Source organism: Tyto alba, unplaced genomic scaffold (genome assembly GCF_018691265.1).
Source record: "Tyto alba isolate M040663 unplaced genomic scaffold, T.alba_DEE_v4.0 Super-Scaffold_14, whole genome shotgun sequence".
Taxonomy (NCBI): Eukaryota; Metazoa; Chordata; class Aves; order Strigiformes; family Tytonidae; genus Tyto; species Tyto alba.
In genome coordinates this window covers 24,603,985-24,623,198 of record NW_024881276.1, presented here as the reverse complement: position 1 = coordinate 24,623,198, position 19,214 = coordinate 24,603,985, and the positions used below count along the sequence as shown (strand labels likewise).

Here is a 19,214-nt window from a genome sequence, read left to right as displayed (position 1 = left end):
TCCACACTCAGTTTAGGGAGCAGATCTCATTCCAGTCTCAACCCACGTTTTCACAGACTGCCGCTATGGTAAACATCTGGGAGACATCTGCTATAAAATGAAGGCTGAAACTGTAAACACTTGTATAATCCAATAATGTGTATTTGTCTCTGCAGAGTATTGCCATGGAGTAATTTTGTTTCTGAAAGGAAAGCCCTCAAGTCTTTCCCTGTCATTAATCCCTTCGAAAGGAAGAACAGGAATCATTCATGAGGTCTTCACTGCCTTTAGATAGGCTGACAGCAGAGTGCCCAGTATTTCTTCCTTAGAAACTCACTCAGGAGCCCTTTATGGCAAGAGGGGAAGAAATCGCTGTTTGATGTTCACAAGCTCCAAAATTGGCCATTGAGGGCCTGAACTCCAACACAGTGGCTTGCCAAGAGTAGGAAGCATTGCATTGCATTGTAATGCCAGGCACAGGATTTTGCAGTTGACCACCGGTATGTTTAGGACTTGCATATGGTAAAGATGTTTTTGCTGATTATTTCTAGCCAGCTGTGGACAATGATGTTAACTGGCCAAGGAATTATTGCTGCTAACAATGATCTACATATCTGCCAGGACCAGATGGCAACTTTTAATTTTTGCCCATTTATCTCATTCAATCTTCATACCTTTCCTGTGTCAGTTTAGCTTATTTAGTTATAGAGATTGTTAGTTGTTCTGGAGAAGAATCTGTGCTATCAAACCTACTGATATCTTGCTGGATGTTTTTCACTATGCTGTGTTGGTAATTTTTATGTAAAAAGTTCTCTCTTCTCTCCTTCAATCTCGGAACACCAAATTTAGGAAGATGAAAGGTCCTATTAAGAAATAATCTTGTATGAAGCATCTTGTTTTCACTTAGGTGAGAGACTGAAATGAGTCCAAAACAGTGTACTGTTTTCTGGCCCTCCCTTTCCAGAAGCCCAACTACAGATACTGTGGCTTGCACACAGTTGCATTGCTCATGTTATGCTAACAGTCTGTGGTCTTAGGTTCTCATTTTATCCCTTTAACTTTTGGTAGAGTTTTGGGGGACTGCCTTTGATTTATTCTTATTTGCTGAGAGGATCTTAAACTGGGTTCCAGAAAAGAATTGTTCATTATTCATGTTCCAAAAATGGAAGCTAATGATTAATGTTGCTATGAAATTTTGTTACTTTGGCTATTTGTGTGGATTGCAGTTCTGAAGAAGAGAGAGGGAGTTTAGGCGTTTTTGGTTTTTTTGGTTTTTTGTTTTTTTACATAGCTATAGGTACTAAACCAATAATGTACCAGTAAATGCTAAATCTAGCAAGCCTAGAATCACTCTGTAACTCCTGATGAAAGTTTGAAAGTTTGGTGGGAAATCATGGTCCCACTAATGTCTGCTAATTTCATCCTACATTATATTTTTGTACTAAGAAAGAGACCTTCACAACTACATACATCAGCCATTGCTACTAGACACAATGGTCAAAGCTACAACAGTGGGGAGAATTGTCCCCTAATAACACAGACAAAAGAAAGAGCAAATTAGAAGGGAATTTTCAGCCTGGAACAGAACTAACATCGCTCAGACTCCTGAAATCTGTCCTCTGTTATTGCTATTTTGCTAATTAGTGAAATGACACTAACTGGAAAAATTACATAGTTTGTTTCTGAACTTAGTGTATTTCATTCAGATTTTTAAAGGTTAAGTAGAAAATCTTTTGGTAACCACTGAAGGAAAAGAACAAAATGAAACTACCATTACCCAGGTAACGGGACTAGAAATAGATGCAGTATTAGTCAACTTAGCATGTACTCCCTGCAGCTTGCACTCAAATGCAAATCTGTTCTGTTTCCAGCACAGCAGTGGCCTGGCTTCCCACTGCTTTGCGTGCACATTTCCCCAGGGAATAAGCTGTGTAGCTTTGCCAAGCCGATATCCCTGAGCAGTGGGAGCTGGAGCAAGTGACTCATGACTGCAAGACGACAGCATGTGATGCAAGACACACACAGGACAAACTGCTGAGAAATGCAGTTCATGACTGAGAGGTTTATTCCCACTGCCAGGACAGGTCTTGTTCTTTTCCAGCTGTTACCATGTCTTATATAACAAATATACACAGTGTGGCATTTCTGATCTGAAATCTGTATCAAACAGTTTTCAAGGTTAATATTAAAAACTAGGTTCAGAAGTGTTTGTGACATCAAAATGTTAAAAGCAATGAAGTAACACCGATTTCTTCCCTCTTTCCCCCCCCAAGCACCTTAAAAATGAAGCAAAAGCAAAATGAAAACATTGGTATGCATTTCTCTCATGAGCACATGCCACGTTGTACCGTGCTGCACTGTAACTGCTTGCATCTCCTACCTCTTTGCCTGCCCGAGCAGGGTTTCGGTCCGCTGCTAGAAATACATTGGTTGGCGAAGAGGTACATGCACTTGCTCTGCCATCTGTTCAGTGATGGTGAATGGTTATTCAAGAACAAAAAGGGGTACTTGGGATTAAAATCCTGATAATAATGAGTTACTTTTGCCCAATATTAGGTAGTATATACTAAGCACAATTGGACTGCATCGTGAGAGTGTAAGCATGAGCGTTCAGGACAAAACTGCAAGCTGGTCCTAGGCACTGTAGCTCCCTTAGCCAACCAAAGGAGGCTTCTGCTTCCTTTTCATTAACTTCAACCATTTTGTTAAATGGACACTGGAACCAAAATGTGCTGACATCAGCACCAACCAAAATATTTATGTACAGATACTGGGAATTGTACCAATATAAGGACTGTTTTAACTTAGAATTTCACAGCAGAGGTGTCCTGCATTGTTTTAAAAAGAGGCGTATTTTTAGGTTTCTGAAGGAGATGAGGACCAAGATTGCCATGCTACACTGTGCTGTTCACCTGTGACGACTTGTGACAGTGATACTGAATTTTAAAAAGAACTTTGTTTTTGCTGGCCTGTCTCTCAGTTTGACACCCAGCCCCTTGCATGTTTTTCATATGAGCAGTTTTATTTACCTCAGTAAAACAACTGACATGAGGATTGGAAGTCTGGGCCTGACATATGGAGGCTGATATGCTGCATGACTTCCTCCCTGAGGCCCCATTTTGCAAAAATGCTCAGAATATATGGAGCTTCAGCAAGTCTGTGATAGAGAGCAGGTTTGAGTCAGACATGTAAGAGAATGGATAGCCCAGTGTTACACTTCTGATCATGTAATCTCTTAATACGTGAAATTACTTTTTTTTTTTTTTTAAATGGTTAAAACATTAGGGTACTCTGGGGTGTGGGAAAGATTGTATATGTCCTTGTTCTGCAAATTTCAAAGGCCATGAGAGAAGGGAGCACCCAGCAGTTTGTATGATTGGATCTGGAGTACAGAATTACACTTGCCACTTTAATTATTTACTGCCTGTTATGAGGACTATTTCTCTCAATTCAGTACTGTTCTCTGCATTATAATTGCTAGTGGAGTCAATATGAATTTAAGTCCAACAATTATGCTGCAAGCTGTTTTTCACCAAAGCTGAGAGCATGTCAACCTTGCTAGTTTGCAGTTCGATTCCATGGTAGGTTTTGGAGAAACAGCACTGATGGGCGCTCTTTTTGTACTAGAGATAGCAGCCCCACCTGCTTGTCAAAGGATTTAGAATGGCCTTTTTAATTCTCCCATGCAGAAGAGCTTTGATGTCAAGATCAGTTTTCAATAATCTGCTTTCTTTTGCTGAGAAAATGGCTCCTTCTCTGCCATTATTGACAGTTCCTGACAAAGTTAATAATTTTAATAGAGGTCAAATGAAAATTTGTTCTGAAACAAGAATAATGCCCCTCTCCTACACGAAAAGCTGCTGGTACTTTGTTATTACAATTGCAATCACAAATTGGCACTTTACAATCTGTCTTAGCAAACATTCAACTGACCAGCAAAATCAGTATATTAAATACTGATGGTCTTCTGATTGAGGACTGCACAATTATTAGTCCGTGCTGGTCCAATTCTGTTGCCTTGAAGACCTGTTGAGAAAAGGAAAGGCTACTGATAAAGCTTTTACATAACCCTGACCTTTTATTTTATGTCAATGCCTATGATGATTTAGAGTATCCATATACAATTTACAAAATCTGATTTAAGACCCTTTCTCTATACATCTTTTATCAAGCTAAGTGTATTGTTTTCTTGGGAGCCCCATGTCTTTTATGTTATGCTTATGTAGGAAATCTAGACTTCAGGAGACCTCAGTAGTATGTCCCCTCATTCCAATAGAAACTTAAATATAGCTATCAATATTTATAAAAATATTTCTTCCACTCGTTATGAAAAACAAATTGAAGATAAAAACTCATCAGTCTTCCAAAGCAATTTCTTCCTGTGCTTTTCATAATCCTTTGCATAATAGAGGTAAGTCCCCCATTATGGACATCAGTTTATTCCCTTCTGCTCCTTCATAGCTCTGTATTATATGTATTTGTAGGCTGTTATTAGAGTTGAGCTTTCATTAAACTAAAGGAACCATTTCTGCCTAGAAACATCTTCTGTGTGTTCTGAGCCTCGGATCCTTCTTATGGTCCTCTTGCATTGTTCTTTCATGAAATGTCATTTCAAAAACTTGGAAGTACTCCACCAGAGACCTTACCAGTGCTGAATATACTGCAAGGATTACTTCATGAGTATTGCAGACTATAGTCTTGTTTATTCAGTCCAAAAGGTGATTACCTTTATTGCAATATTGTGACATTGTTGACCCATGTTAAGCTTGTTATTCCCTGTAATCTCATAATTTCTTCATGCGTAGTGAGCTGGAATTCCAAAGGGTAACAACACAGATCTAGGAAGGCAGCAGCCTGTGCATCAAATGGCCCATGAAGATGTTTGTCCTGTCCACCCAGGAGCAAAGAGAAGGTAAGTAAAGATGTGTATCTTCCTGGATTGCTGGCTGGCCAAACGTCATTGTATTATTGCCTCAGGTCTACCACAAGGTATATTGCTTTTTGGTGCACTGGCAGGCTGAGCAGAAGCGTGACACGAGATGTGAGAAGGATTTAGGGGAGTTGTAAAAGGAGAGCATAGGAGGAACAATTAACATTTGTGGAAGAAACATTGCCAGTTGCTGATAAACTGTGGTCTTTCTGACTAGCCTCTCTCTTCTTCTACTCAAACTTCATGATTTCCAGAAAATATTCTGCTCGGACCAAGAACTGGTTTGAGAGGTCAGGTTACCTTAAAAAATAAATCATAAAACTCTATGCACAGTCCAGTGATAAGCTCATGAGCTTGAGGAGGTATCATCCCAGTAGTACTACAACAGAGGCTGTAGTAAGAAGCCCAGGAGCGCTTCTCTATTGCCTAAATTTGATCTAATCTGTACTGCCTTTTTCTTTTTTCCTAATGAAGCCCTTTGTCACACATTGAATGGTAATTTGCTATTTGAGTAGTCCTATTGATGCCCAGATTTGGAGGACTACCTGGCAGTTAATTTTTTTCAAACAGAGTAAGCTTAAAAAGGATAGCATAGCAGGATGTGTAATGACAATGGAGTTGAAGGGTGGCTTCACTTTTTTCTCTGACACACATTCTTTTTTATGAAGAAGGGGCCTGTCTTCTTAATGAATGTATAGGGCAAAGTCTGTAAAAAAACACTGCTCAGAAACTGGGTGCTCACATTTAGGTGAGCTGCTTTTGGGAAGGGAAGAAGAACTGGTTTCTGGTCTTTATTTTGCTTGTGGCAACTTTTTTAGTGTATAGACATATAGGTTCCCCCATACTTTGAAAAGTGTTGGGGATCAATACTGTTGAGTCACCCCCTTGCTTACTTTTGGTTGTGTGTGCAGGTTCTACTCCTTAATCCATGAAAGAGGCTTACATTTTTGCAGCTTAGAGTATAAAGGGAGGCCTCATATGTTCCTCTGGGGTAAGCATAAAGACTGCTAGGAGTACTTGCCTTTGTTGGATCTTTCAGAATATTAGGAAGAAGGTAGCAATCCTGCATAGAATGGGTTTCTCCACTTGCTTAGAGAAACAGCATGTGTTGCCCTGTAGCAAATACTCTTTTCACTGCCAGCAGCTGCAGAGGAAGGCAGAGCTCTGAATTTGCACCCTCCCTGCCCTCCTGCACAGGGCCTCAGCATTGCTATCCATGCTGTAGTTTCTTTCCTCAGCTGTACAAGCAGTTTGGTATTGGCAGTGCTCTGCAATGTGAGGCTTCCTTGAGCCTATTCTTTGCTTTCCCCGAGTGGTCTAGTGGGTGCAGGAGTAGCTGCTGTACAAAACCTAAGGACAGGCATTAACAAACATATGAGGTGTGCTTTCTCCAGTGAGAAAGTCAGACGTGCGTGGGCAGTTTTTAGGAAGAACAGCTGTAAATGCCAGAACACTTTGTGTCATCTTCTTTGGACAGTGTATCATTATCAGGAAGGAAAAGATACAGTTGCAGTAGGCACCAGAGGAAAACCAGTAACGTCAGTGCACAACTATTATAATAGAGGCCCAATCTCACCTGACAACACTGTGGAACCCACAAGATAGATCTTCTTGAGCCATTCCCAAAAGGAATATGACAGAATGTATGTAACTCATGCTTACAAGGTCAAAGTGGAGCATTAAGCTCTATTTCTGGGGAAGGAAGGAAAAGCAGGGAAAAAGACAACATCTGCATTCCAACAATTGCTCTCCAAGCTAGAGTAAGGCTAAAAAAATTTTATTCTTCACTGCACCAAGAGACATAGAAGAACAGAGGATAAGAGCACTTCAGAATTTATTGCATCATGTTTGTAGAGGCTTTAAGAGCAACAAAATGGAGGCACAGATGCCTTCTGTTCCAAATAATACACAGTAGCCGCTCCTTTGAAAAGCACAGGACACATGCAGCAATTGCTATTAAATGAAAACCAGTGGTTGGAGTTCAGGCTGAATGAACAAATTGTAAGTAGGTTTCACGTTAACTGCTTTCAGCGTCTATCTTTCTTATACAGGTACGCATTACAGAAGAGATCAGGTCCTTTGGATCTGCATAACAGGAGCAGCACATGGATGTGGCATATGCCTTACTGCACGTATATGTTTTTCTTTATAGTGTGTGCATTCTGTACTCATTTATTATGACGTGTCAAACATAAACAAGGCTAGAAACTTCTCGACAGTTACCTCGCCTTTTCCATGTGAGACCTCACTTATAGTTTATAAATTTGCTAAGGCTTGAGTGTTTTCAGAGAAATTTTTTCTCTCAGGTTCATTTTGGGGTAAGAGGGGACAGAGGGAAAGCGTATTAGCTAGAACAACTGAGCCATGTCTGGAAAACAGTCTTGCAGAAGATACAGAATATTCCCTCTGCCATATTTTTGGGAACCGTTCTCTTAAAAGATGATGACATCTTATGCTTTGGAACCCTGGATTTCTTATTTGGTGGAAGACAATGCTTTCATGTTAAGAACATTCATTTTGCTCAACTAATGAAAAGCAGAACCCGAACGTAACCCAGTTCTGTTAGCCTTTGTGATGAAAGAAAAAAAAAAAAAATCATTGTCTATACTCTGTTAAGATTTGCTAGTGTTTTAAATTCTTCAAAGATTACCTGCAGCTTCCAGTCTGGACTTTATTCTGTCTGATCTCAGCACTGCAAATGGAAGCAGGGAGCCTTGACTTTTCCACGTGAGACCTCACATGTGAGACCTTATGAGTTCAGAAAACATCAACCTCAATCAGTTTGGCTGATTTGGACCAGAGCAAGAGGTGTGTTGGGGGGGAGAGTGCAAATGAGAATGTGTCAAGGAATTTGAGACAGGAGAGGAAGGTGAAACAAAATGACACTAGATAGTCAAGGACATGAACCTGAGAAATATGGAAAGAAAGAAACAAGAGATGGTGGAATTGCTGGGGATAGATGATGGAATTATTGGAGAGGGGAACAGAACAGCTCAAGTCAGAGGAAGAGTAAGAGGGAAGACTGGCACAAGAAGTTAGAAATGCGAGGAATGTGAATGAGGTAACGGATGTGGCAAGCAGCTTTGGCTCTAAGATGGTGAGAGGAGGAAAATTAGGACTTGGGACCCTGGAGGCTGAGAAATGTGGCTAGTGACTCAGTGAAGGAAAGCAGGCAAGGAGTGGAGAGGTGGAGAATGGAGATGGGTGACCAGAAACTGAGGAAGATCACATCCCAACATGTGCCTCTGCTTGAATTCTTCTGGCTTACCCTGACATCCAGACCTGTGTCCCCTTGAGATAAACTCCTTGCATGAAATGCTGTTCAGTAATGTTTACCCAGACTGCTGGATATGGAGCATAACTGGTGCAGATCATTCCCAAAATACGTGGTACAGGTAATTCATTGTTCTGACCCTATCTATACACCAAGCAGATGCAGCAGTTTCTACAATTATAAAAATACCTACATTTATAGGTGATGGATAAAGTGCTAGTAGCAAGGCCAGCCTAGAACAAACTGTAAATTTTGCGACTGGAGTGACGACAGAAAAGAAAACAGTATGTTACCTCATTTTCCAAGATTACTTATGATGAGGAAAGAATGCTTTCATGTTGCTGAGAAATAATCATGCTACTTTGAGAGACGGTTTAAAGCTATCCACTAAGAACACAGAGCATCAAGTGTGATATCTTGTTTTTGGAGGGATCTTTGACTGAACCTGTGATGGTCAATAATGACAAATGGCCAGAGGAAGGTGAAATTCCCAAGCATGTTATGAAGTCCTACCTCAGCAGAGTCTTGATGTATTGTAGCCAGCCAACACATCTTCTTTTAATCTTTGGCAGCCCTCTGAAGGTTTTTGTGTGTGCGTCAACAATGTACAAGAGCATTCACTTCAACACTGGACTGCGACGGCCGTGGTCTGTCAGGTCGCCTGCTGCCTGGGCCGGCGTGCCACCACAGAGCATTGTGTGGGGCTGCCTGTGGCTTTCACAGGGCTTTCTGGACACTCAAAGAGGGGAAACGGTAGCACTGCCGGGCTGTGTGTGCTGCTCTTGGCTTCCCAGTGCGCCGAGGGGCAGGTGTGGTGAGCAGCGCGGCGCAGCGGGGAACGTGGACAGCAAAATGGTGGTTAGCACGCAGGGTGGGCGATGCACGAGGGTTGGGTGGCCAACGTCGGGGCCTACCGACGGAGCGCTGGACGCCCGCATGTGAGAAGCATCAAGCCCTGTCACGTTGTGTGGGCAAAGGCAGCAGAGATGTGGCAACGGTGACGGGTGTGACGTGGGGGACCGGGCTGAAGTGTGGGGGGGGGGGCCGTCCGTGTGCGCGGGCTGCGGGTGCGCCGTGCGGGAAGGGACACGGGGCCTGGCGCGCTGGAGCACCGGGCACGCACAAGGGCGGCTGCGGCACCCGCGGCACCGGGGCCGCCGTGCCGGGGAGGGGCGGGCGGCGGGGGCCGCTCTCCCTGCGGGCCGAACGCCGGTGGCAGCAACTGCGCCCGGCCGAGGGCGGGCGGGGCGGCCGCCGCGGCGCGTGACGGCGCGTGCCGCGTGACGGCGGGGCGGAAGCCGCGGGAAGACCGGCAGGGAGAGCGCCCCGGTGGGGTTGCGTGGGGGAGAAGGGTCGCTAAGTGCCGCCGGTGGGCTACGCGCACGCACGCTCACACCCCGCCTCCCCGTCCCGCCTCCTGCCCCGCCGCCGCGGGCAGCGAGAGCGGGGAGGCGGCCCTCAGCTGCCCGCGCCGATCGCCTGGCGGCCTGGCGGAGCGGCGCTGGGCCCGCCCTCCCGCGCGCGGTGGGGGGGGGGGGGGGGGGGGGGAGGCGTGTGTGTGTGTGTGTGACAGGAGGGGAGGGCGAGCGCGTGACGCCCTCCGCGCCCCGCCCCCCCACCCCCCCCCCCAATCTCCTGCCGCCGGCGCCGCCACCTCGGCCCGGCGCGGGCGGGCGGGCGGGCGAGCGGGCGGCGCAGCCATGGAGCCGGAGCGCGAGTGCCGGGTGCTCTCCATCCAGAGCCACGTCGTCCGCGGCTACGTGGGCAACAAGGCGGCCACCTTCCCCTTGCAGGTGAGCGGGTCGCGGGTGGGGTGTCGTCGTCGTCCCCCACACACGCACGCCGCCGCCGCTCGTCCCGCCGCTTCTCCTCTGCGAGGCGGCGAAGGGGAGCGGGGCAGGCGGCGTGGTGGCGGGGGCTGCCCGGCGGGCTCTTGCCAAGGCGGGTGAGGTCAGGGGACGGCCGACGGCGGCCCGGCCGTGCGCCCTCCCCGCCCTCCCCGGGGCCGCGGGGAGCCGGGGGACAGTGACCATCCCGGCGCTTCGCGCACCCCGGGCAGCCGGAGCCGGTGCGGCCCGGCCCGCGGCTCCCGCCGGCGCAATTCAGCCTCCCCGCTGGCTTGAGGCTGTGGCACGACGAGAGGGCTCGGGGAGAAAAAGGTGGGGGGGGGGGAGCCGGGAGGGCTTGCGGGTGGGTTCGCTGGGCTTCGTGTCGGGGCGCTCGGCGAGGCATGTGCTCCGGTGCCGGGCCGGCGCTCCCGCTCGGCGGTGACACCGCTGCCGGCTGCGGAGTTGCTTTGCTGAGGGCTGGCCGGCAGTGGGAAAACGCTGGTGTGCTTTGGGGCGAGCCTTTGTACGTCTTGCTGTTCTCTCTTGGCAAGTGTCTGTGTCGTAAGGGGCTAATTTGTGGCCTTACCATCAAGAGGTCTTTGTTCCTTAGCATATGTGTGGCTGTACAGAGCGTGCTGTCGAAGAATCTCATTGCCAGAACGTTGTGACATTGGTTGTCTTGGTACATGCTTCACGAATGACGGTGTAATCTCACTTGACTAGACGGAGGAGACGGTATGCTCTGATAAATGCTGGACTTGAGACCAGGCGGGCAACAAGCTAACATCACACCCCCTTATCACCATCCAATTACAGTGTAACCAAGTCCCTTGAAAATTAGTGTACGGTGAAGGCTGATGCAGGTATGAAAGCCATGTATCGCTGAAAAATCTATGTATGTGGAGACCCATGCCTGAAAGGCTGTCATGATCTGCAGGCCAACTGTCCCTCCTTCCCTAACAGAATTATCTGTGAACTCCGCTACATCCCTCACCTGCCCTAGCTATTTCTGTAGTAGCAGAAGGGCACACAGTAGTACTTGTTCCAGAAACCTCCAGTCTCTCAAACTGTTGTCTTCATTTCAATTCTGAGTCAAAGCTTCTCTTTACTCTTCTGTAACTCAACCTTCCTGTGGCATATAAGCATCACTATGAGTGTCTCGTATGACTTGGCAAATCAGTTCCTGTAAAGTGTCTTCAGTTCCTTGACTATGACACTGTAAAATACTACTGCAGTTAAAAAGTCCTACTGATGTTGTAGCTGGGTCCTGTTTAGGAGGCTATCACACTCACACTGTAATGTTCCTCAGTGTATACTGTAACAAGAAGTTGCTGGGGTGGGAGGGGAAAGTTAGTTGGGGAACAACTGAACTCCTGTCACTATGGGCTGCACTTGAAAATCCTGTGTAGGCAGCCCTCAATGAAGCTGTTCTTGCTAGAAAGTTATTTAAACCCTGTTTTTTTCTAGCATATCAGATGAAGCAAGTTGTCACCAAGTGAAACTCTCCTTTTTGTGTGTGTGTTTTCTTGAAACAAGGAAAGGAATTACAAACCTGAGTCTATTTTTTTTTTATCCAGATAAAAATGAAACTTGATGCTGCTCTTGAGGATGGATGCAAATCTGTCATGCTTATATTACTTCCCATTCTCTTTTTTAGTTTGGTCTTCAGAACCAATAATGGTTAAATGAGGCTTCCTTCTGAGCTCATCAGTATTGCATTTGCAAGCCAAGGTGTATGGAGATATGTGTGTGTGTGCATATGAGGTCTGATGGGCTGAAATCCTGACAGAAAAAATTCAGGAATCTGCATTTGGACAGCACCATCCAAATAGAAAACCGGATGTGGTTTCACGTGCTGTTTCCAGACTTCTGCAAAAACATCTATCATGTTTGAATTACTTGATTGTTGGTGGAAGTCTATGACAGTATTATTTATTAGCAATAGCCAACATAGCAGTGTGCACAGCAGAGAACTCTTTGGTGTCTTTTTTTAACCAGTTGGTTTTGCGTTGTCAGGCTTCCATTACACTACAAGTTAAAGTATTTTAAAAGTGTTTTTGAAGTAGATGTGTGGAAATACTTTCTCTGTGAAGTATGTGGTAAATGCTTTCTATACAGCAAACACAGCAAAAGAGAGTTAGACCGTATATTAGAGCAGTTATAATAATGGAAGTAATATAGCTGAGTGAGAAATACTAGAATCCTTTATACCATTTCAGGATAAAAACACATTTTCTGAAGTAGTTTGAGATTCTAGATTAACTAATAGGTCTTAGAGGAAACATGCGCCTGGATTTTCCAGGTGGTAAAATGCCAGGAAGTGAACTGTCCTCAGTTGTGCTTTGAATTCTGCCTTATCAAGAGTTTAAATAGTTTTTACTTGCATGGTTTTACTGTCTCTTTAAAAGTTCTGGAGGTGGTTCTGAATTATTTTTAAAATAGTCATAGGTTATTTCACAATCGTGTAACCTGAGCAGCTTTTGGTATCAGGAAATCGTGTAGGGCTGTCCAGCCTTTCAGAGAGGAAGAGCAGTGGAGTGTACGCTGACTTGGGGAGTTGCCACTGTCAGTCAGATAAACTGTTTTAAAACACCAGGGAATGCTTCTCCTACTTGACTATGAGTTGTCATAGTTTTTATCATATAAAATAAAAATGTGTGTTTTCACCATGCCATTCAACATTACTTTTATGTGTTTTCTTCCTTAAAGGTATCTCTTACTTGTTAATTTCAAATATCATTTTAACTTAACTTTCCTTACCTTGAGGGGGCAGTAAGTAAAGGGTGCAGTACTGGCAAGCAGAGTTACAGCCCTACTCAAACCACAGGGTGCATGTGCAATGGCAAGCTCATTTCTGTTCTGTAGAGGTACTTAAATCTGACCATCAGGAAGATTTAGGTAGGCAGATGAAGTTAAGATTCATATACTACACCCATCAGAATATCAGCTCTTGTTGAGTGAGTATTTTGGTCTGTATGTTCAGTCCTTTGGGCCGCTGTGAGTTTCCAAGGAAGAGGTTTGAAAGTATAAGGAAGGGACAGGAGAAAGTCCCAGCTGATTTCACCTGGGCACTGGACGTTAGCATTTGGTTGCCACTGGACTGGATTATACTCTCTTGTGCAAACCAAAGCTGTTGATCTTTGCTTATGTATAGGTAACAATGAGATCCACAGAGTTTTGTACTTTCTATTCTTACCTGGTTTGATAATGCTAATGAAACATGAGTATGTGGTGGGGGTTTTTTGTGTTTGTTTTGTTTTGTTTCTGTGTTTGTTTTGTGATTGGTTGGGTTCTTTTGGTCTATCCTAACACTCATAGAATTTGAGAAAATCTTGTCTTTGTTTTGAGTATTTAATTCTTGATTTCCTTTTATATCTCCTTACCCTAAAGATGGAGCTAAAAGTGTGGACAAATATCATTAGTCTGGCAAATGAAATTGTCTGTTCCAAATTGTAGGACACCACCATAAAGAAGCTGCTACAATACAGGATAAGATGGTCTTTTAAAATCTGTTCAATTTTTTTTTTCCCCCTGCCGAATGGAAATAGTTGTCTGTTCAGGTATTAATAAGGGCATATGATTCTTATCCTCAGACTAATCCCCAGCCATTCTCTTCTGCAAAAGAAACAGTAAGTCTACTTTTTTATCCCCTTCCTAATTGTATAAAAGATGGGAAAACAACTTTGGTTAGCACAGACGGTAATTTCTTTGATATTGAAGGATAGTATTGAACTTCACTGTTTGGCCAAGGGTATAATTTGCTTTCCTATGCTGAGACCAAAACCGGTATCAACCTATCTTTATTATCTGCTGCTCTAACAAAAAAGTTTAGTCTTCTTTCTGGTTTTTCCTCCCTCTCTTCCTCCCTCCCTCCTTCCCTCCCTCCCTCCTTCCCTTTCTCTTGTTGAGCGATGTAGTCAAACAGATTAAGTATTGTACAGAAAGAGAGATAGGTAAAGAGCGTCTCTTATTTAAGATGACTGCTTGCTCTGTTTTTCAAAATCTACTTCTATTGTGTTAATGATACAAATCAGTAGAAGGATGAATGAGTCGAAAGTCTTTACAGAAAAACAGTAAGAAATGTTCCTACTGGCTAGCTCTTGTTTTTGTTACAGATCAAAGGCTGAAAAAGCCTAACCCTTGAACAAAAAATAAATACAAAGATAAAAGAATGTATTTGATTTTTGTAATATCCGAATATTGTCCTAAATTACATATCTGAAACAAGAATTGTGGCTCTAGATTCATACTTCAAATGAAGCTTGCAGAAGCATGGTTTTTTTCCTTGCCTCTGTTTTTGTTCTTGTAAGAAAGGTAAACATGGGACAGATGAATTTAAGAAAAAAACCCAAACTTGTGACCCCTCTGGGAAGGCTTATTCAGAGCTATGTAAACAGCATTTTCTTATTACATGGGTATCAGTATATGTAGTTGCAAAAGTCTGGTGAATACCTTGTGCAAGGTGAAACCTTGAAAAAAACTTGTAATCCAAAAGGTCTGAACAAGGTGGTTCCCTGCCTGGCAGTCTGGATTTCTAGTGAAAGGCTTTACCAGAACTTTCCAGAAGTGCTTGTCCAGATTAATCCACCTATGAAGGATGGCTCTGGCTCCCTAGCTCAGGGGTACTGTTAGAACTTTGGACTTCTGAGAAGGTTGTAGGAGATGAACTTTCAACCTGTATGGTAGGATGGACGGGGAGTGGGACAGGACTGAGAGAGGACAAGAAAGTGGAATATTCCTCAAAAGACAAAACAAAAAAGCGCGTGGGGGGTGTCACTCTTTAAGCTCTTAAAATTGCTTAAAGACTGACTAGACTAAGGCAAAGAACTGGGAGAAATTCTGGGGTCTCACTTTTACTTAACAGTAGTAGTTTATGTTTGTGTAGAACTGTAAACTAAGAGATCCCAAATTTCTTTACAAACTTCTTACAGAAATCTTTTCAACTATTAATGCAAAATAATAAAATTGAAAAATTAGATTACTTTTAACCTTCCTAAAAGAAGTGCAGCTGGGACTGCTGATGTGCTATGGGCTCTAAATGACACAACTGAGCAGAGTCTCTAACAAACAGCGTGGGGCTGACTGAGCTGTCATGTGAGGTCGAATTTTAAGTGTGTGACAGTATCCATAATTGTTTCTATAAGTCACTTAATTGTGGCAACTTGTTAAATAAGCTTTTGTCATGAAAATACAGAAATGCTGAGGGATGTTCACACAGGTTGATTGTATAATACAGTTGAAAAGATGAAAAAAAACATTTTAAGATGCATTAAAAAGTATTTTGCAGGGTGTGTATAGGGTCAGTTGACCAGTTGACATTTTAAACTTTAAAAAAGGATTATGATAAATATTTATAGTGATTGATTATTATTATTATAATGCGCTAACTTTTTCATAGTACATTGTGAAAACTGGATCTATGCAGATGCACGGGCTGATATTTGACATAATAATTACACTGGAGTGTGTGCTGTAGTGAAGAAATGGTAGCTTTTTTGTTGTTGACATAAATATAATCTTTTCATTCAGCACAACACAACAAAGTGGAAAGATAAGGAGGATCCCACTTGGTGTCTACAGGTATGTGCAAGTATTTGACTTCAGAGCAAGCAAAACTGCCGTACCCTGACTTGCCCACTTTCTTTGAAAAAAAAAAAAAAATTGAGTCGTCAAGAAATTGCAGATCTTATTAAAGGACTGGAAAACCTTGCCTGAAGGTGGATTTGCACTGTTTGTGTGGAGAATATCATGCACTCAGAGACTTAGTAGCAAGTGTTTACTTGCTTAAGGCATTTTTATATTCGGAGGTGGCCTTATGTTCTATTTTTAAATCTTAGATATTTTCTGTTTTTTAAATTCTTGCAGTTATTATGTCTCATTTCTGCTTCAAATAAAACACTTGAGAGAATATTTTTTTCATGTATAAACAAACAAGGACAGATAATAGAGTCAATAGTGATCAGATTTCTGGAAAAAAAAAAAGAGCTTTAAGTTGATTTCACATATATATTAAAATGTACTGAAATGTATTAAAAATAAAAAGTGTAACTTGAAATAATAAAATTAATCTTTAATTGTATGTATGAGGATGGTACAAAGGTACACCTGAGAAAAATAGGTGACATAAAAAGCTACTGGTGCTTCTCTAAAATCTCCCTTTTAATAAAGTGTTGTCTCTTACTTTTCATTTTTTTCTATTTATATCCCAAAATGATGGTCACCTTTCCTTGAAGAGCATATTTAGTCATTTTAGATAAGAGATACAGCATTATCCGCGGTTGACCGAATGCTTGCCAGGCAGGTATTTTTAGCTACTTGAGGCTGAAAAGTTGCAAGTGGAAGTTCTATTTCAGTTGCTTGTGTTGTGTGGAAAACAGGCTTGAGTTGGTGAAACAAGGTTAATGTGAGGAGTTGGACATTAGTCCTGATACATAAAATGTGCATTCTTCTGAAATTACTACATGCGGCTGTGTAGTAATCTACAGAGGGGGAAAAAAAAAAAATAGCATATTGTTTGAAACATGCCAAGAAGATCCACGTTGGTAAATAATACGTGCTCCAACAGAGGCCAGACGATGAACGGCTTGGCAGCAGTGGGGTAACTTGTCATAGTAATATCATTTTGCTATGCTGAACTACCTGAATTTTTTCAAGCCTTTGTTCAGGACTCATATTTGTTGATGCTAATTCATGTGTGACACCTCTGAGTTCCAGTCCCCTTAACATCTGCAACAGTTATCCATAGAGCAGGAGAGAGAACTATGATACCAACCCCCTTACTTGGTTCATTTAAAAAAGCAAGCAACCAAACCTCACTTCACCTTCTGTCATCCTATGTAAATTTTAAGCATATGGACTACTTTGGGCTGACTAGAAATCCTTCTGTGGAGATTTACCTTCGCTCTCTTGGGAATACAAAGCACCTCTTGCCAGAGGGGTGTATGAGATTGAGGAGGTGCTAGAGCACATACTGGAAAATGGTAAGTCTCTCCCCTGTGGCAAAGCAAAATCTGGAGAGCCATTTTCTGATCTGTGGATGCAGTGGTTTACCAAAGCAGAATTAAGTGGTTCTCCTGACTAGCAGAACCTTTCCAGTCTGATCACAACTGTTCTTCTTCTCGCCACTATGGGGTCCAGTTGTGTTTTACCTCTCGGAAGAGGATCTGTGTGGAAATCTCAAGTAAAGATGACACAGCTATCAATGACATGATTAAGTGGAAAGGAGAAATCCAGGGCAATCTTGAAGAATAATAGTAGTTAAGTCATTATGCTTGAAACTGCCAAAGAAGTGAAGTGCTGGCCTGTGCCACAATATTAGAATAAGGCAACATTTTTTCCTCTCACTTCCCTTGGCAGATTGCTAGACAATAAAGCCAAGTATATTTTCTTTTATACTCCCCATAATAGCTCCCTACTTTATTTATTTATTGCTAACACTAAATTATTTGTTTTCTTCCTTAATTTTATTGTGTTCATAGCTCCTATACATGATAATTCTGTTCCCATCTTCTGGAAGAGGAAAGAAAAAAAAAGTTATAACAGAAAAAAATGTTGACTAAATTATCAACATTTGATACTGTTTTTGCAGAGTTATATGCTGGACGTCATGGTGATGTATTTAGGAAAGTTTGGCCTAAATCTAATAAATGAAAAAATACATATATATATTTTATAAATCTTTGTATCTTTGTGTATTTTACAGCATTTGTTTTGGGTGATGAGTACTACTGAACAAGTTTAGGATGAAGGAAAACTTTTTCCATCCATCCAGCTCTTCACTGTGGTTACTCTCACTTTTCTGGCAGACTGCAGCCCCTGTCTCCTAGGGGTGGGCACCATATTACCTGTGGAGACCATCAGACACCCTGAGCAGCTAGCAAAAATGGAAAAACAGTGTTTAAAAAAATGTTTTAAACATAAAAAGGCTGGCAGGGATAGTATTTTCCACAGCACTTTAATTATTGTTGCTGTTTGTGGACCAGCACGAGCTGCAACCTGCGTCACAGCTCATTCCTTTTATGGTCAAATATTACTGGTAGCTTTATATTGGAGATGGTTGTTTCTGTTCTCATTCTGCCTCTGCTCATTCATACAACAACCGAACAAATATATGGCAACTTAGTGCTTAAATTGTAGAGGTTTTATGTTGTCACCTGCCCCCTAGGCTATAGTTTCACGATCTGCTGGTTTCAGTAGCAAAGCCAGCTTGAGAAACTCTTGCTCTTCCCTCACCAGCACCAGCTGGTTCTTCCACCTGCACTGTTTTGCTGTCCACCTCTTCAAGGAAAGTCATTTTGTGAGGCCGTGTGTTAAACTGCTCAGAGAAGCCATCCAGGTTATAAATAACTTGAGAAAGAGGGAAGGGAAGAAAATGTTTATTTATCTTGTGAGTCAATTTCCTGATCCAGTTCCCTACACAGCCCCACAGACAGCTGTTTTGGCATAACTGAGGTGCCAGAGCAGGAGCAAGCCCCAGGCTCCTACACCTGGCATCCACCGAAGGAAACATTCCTCAAAATACGCTCTTTTTGAAGACATCTGCTTGCTCTGAAGTACTGGTGAGACATTTAACTGTTCTCTGGAAGCTTCATTCTTTCCCTGCAGTGGCCTTGGTGTGATCTTTACATAATGTGGCATTTCTTCCAGGGAGTTGTTTCCTGTTCCGCTTTTACAAGCTTCTGTTGCCTTGCAGCTTAACATCTAAAGGTAGGAGATTTGGTAGGAGAGTGGGATCCATTCATAGTCTACCTGAGAAGGCCAAATAAAGCATATGTACTGGATAAAACAAAACTATTTCTTGTAGACTGACTCCATGTTAGATGTACATAATGTGCTTGCCATGCCTTGCTAATGGACTGGCAGTTAGAGAGCTTGCTATCAAGATTATGAACAGCAGGACTAAAAATAAAATTCAGAGGAAAGAATGTGTTGTGGGATCCCCAATTTCATTCACTAAAATAAACAAGAGATTAAGTCTATGCCTATTGGACCTATTGCTGTTGTGTGTGTCTGTCTCTCCTAATCAGTGTTTGTACACTTACTTGCGTGGCACTGCATGATTCCAGTTGGCAGGAGTTTGCAATGACAAGTATGGTGTTTTTGTCAAATTACATCCAAGTGTAGAAAAGCAGCATGAAGATGATGAATCTGAAATTTGCAGTGAACCTGCAGATTTTATAACACTTCAAAAGAATATGTGAAC

At 42.7% G+C, this 19,214-nt stretch overlaps 1 protein-coding gene across 1 annotated transcript in view; it reads left to right on the top strand.

The window, feature by feature from the left end:
- Window positions 1-9,485: 9,485 nt before the first annotated feature.
- Window positions 9,486-19,214, top strand: part of PDXK (pyridoxal kinase) — a 47,165-nt gene continuing 37,436 nt past the window's right edge. Inside the window, exon 1 of the mRNA XM_042788573.1 lies at window positions 9,486-9,976. Coding sequence (XP_042644507.1) covers window positions 9,884-9,976 — 93 coding nt within the window. The 5' untranslated portion in view covers window positions 9,486-9,883. The remainder of the gene's footprint in view (window positions 9,977-19,214) is intronic.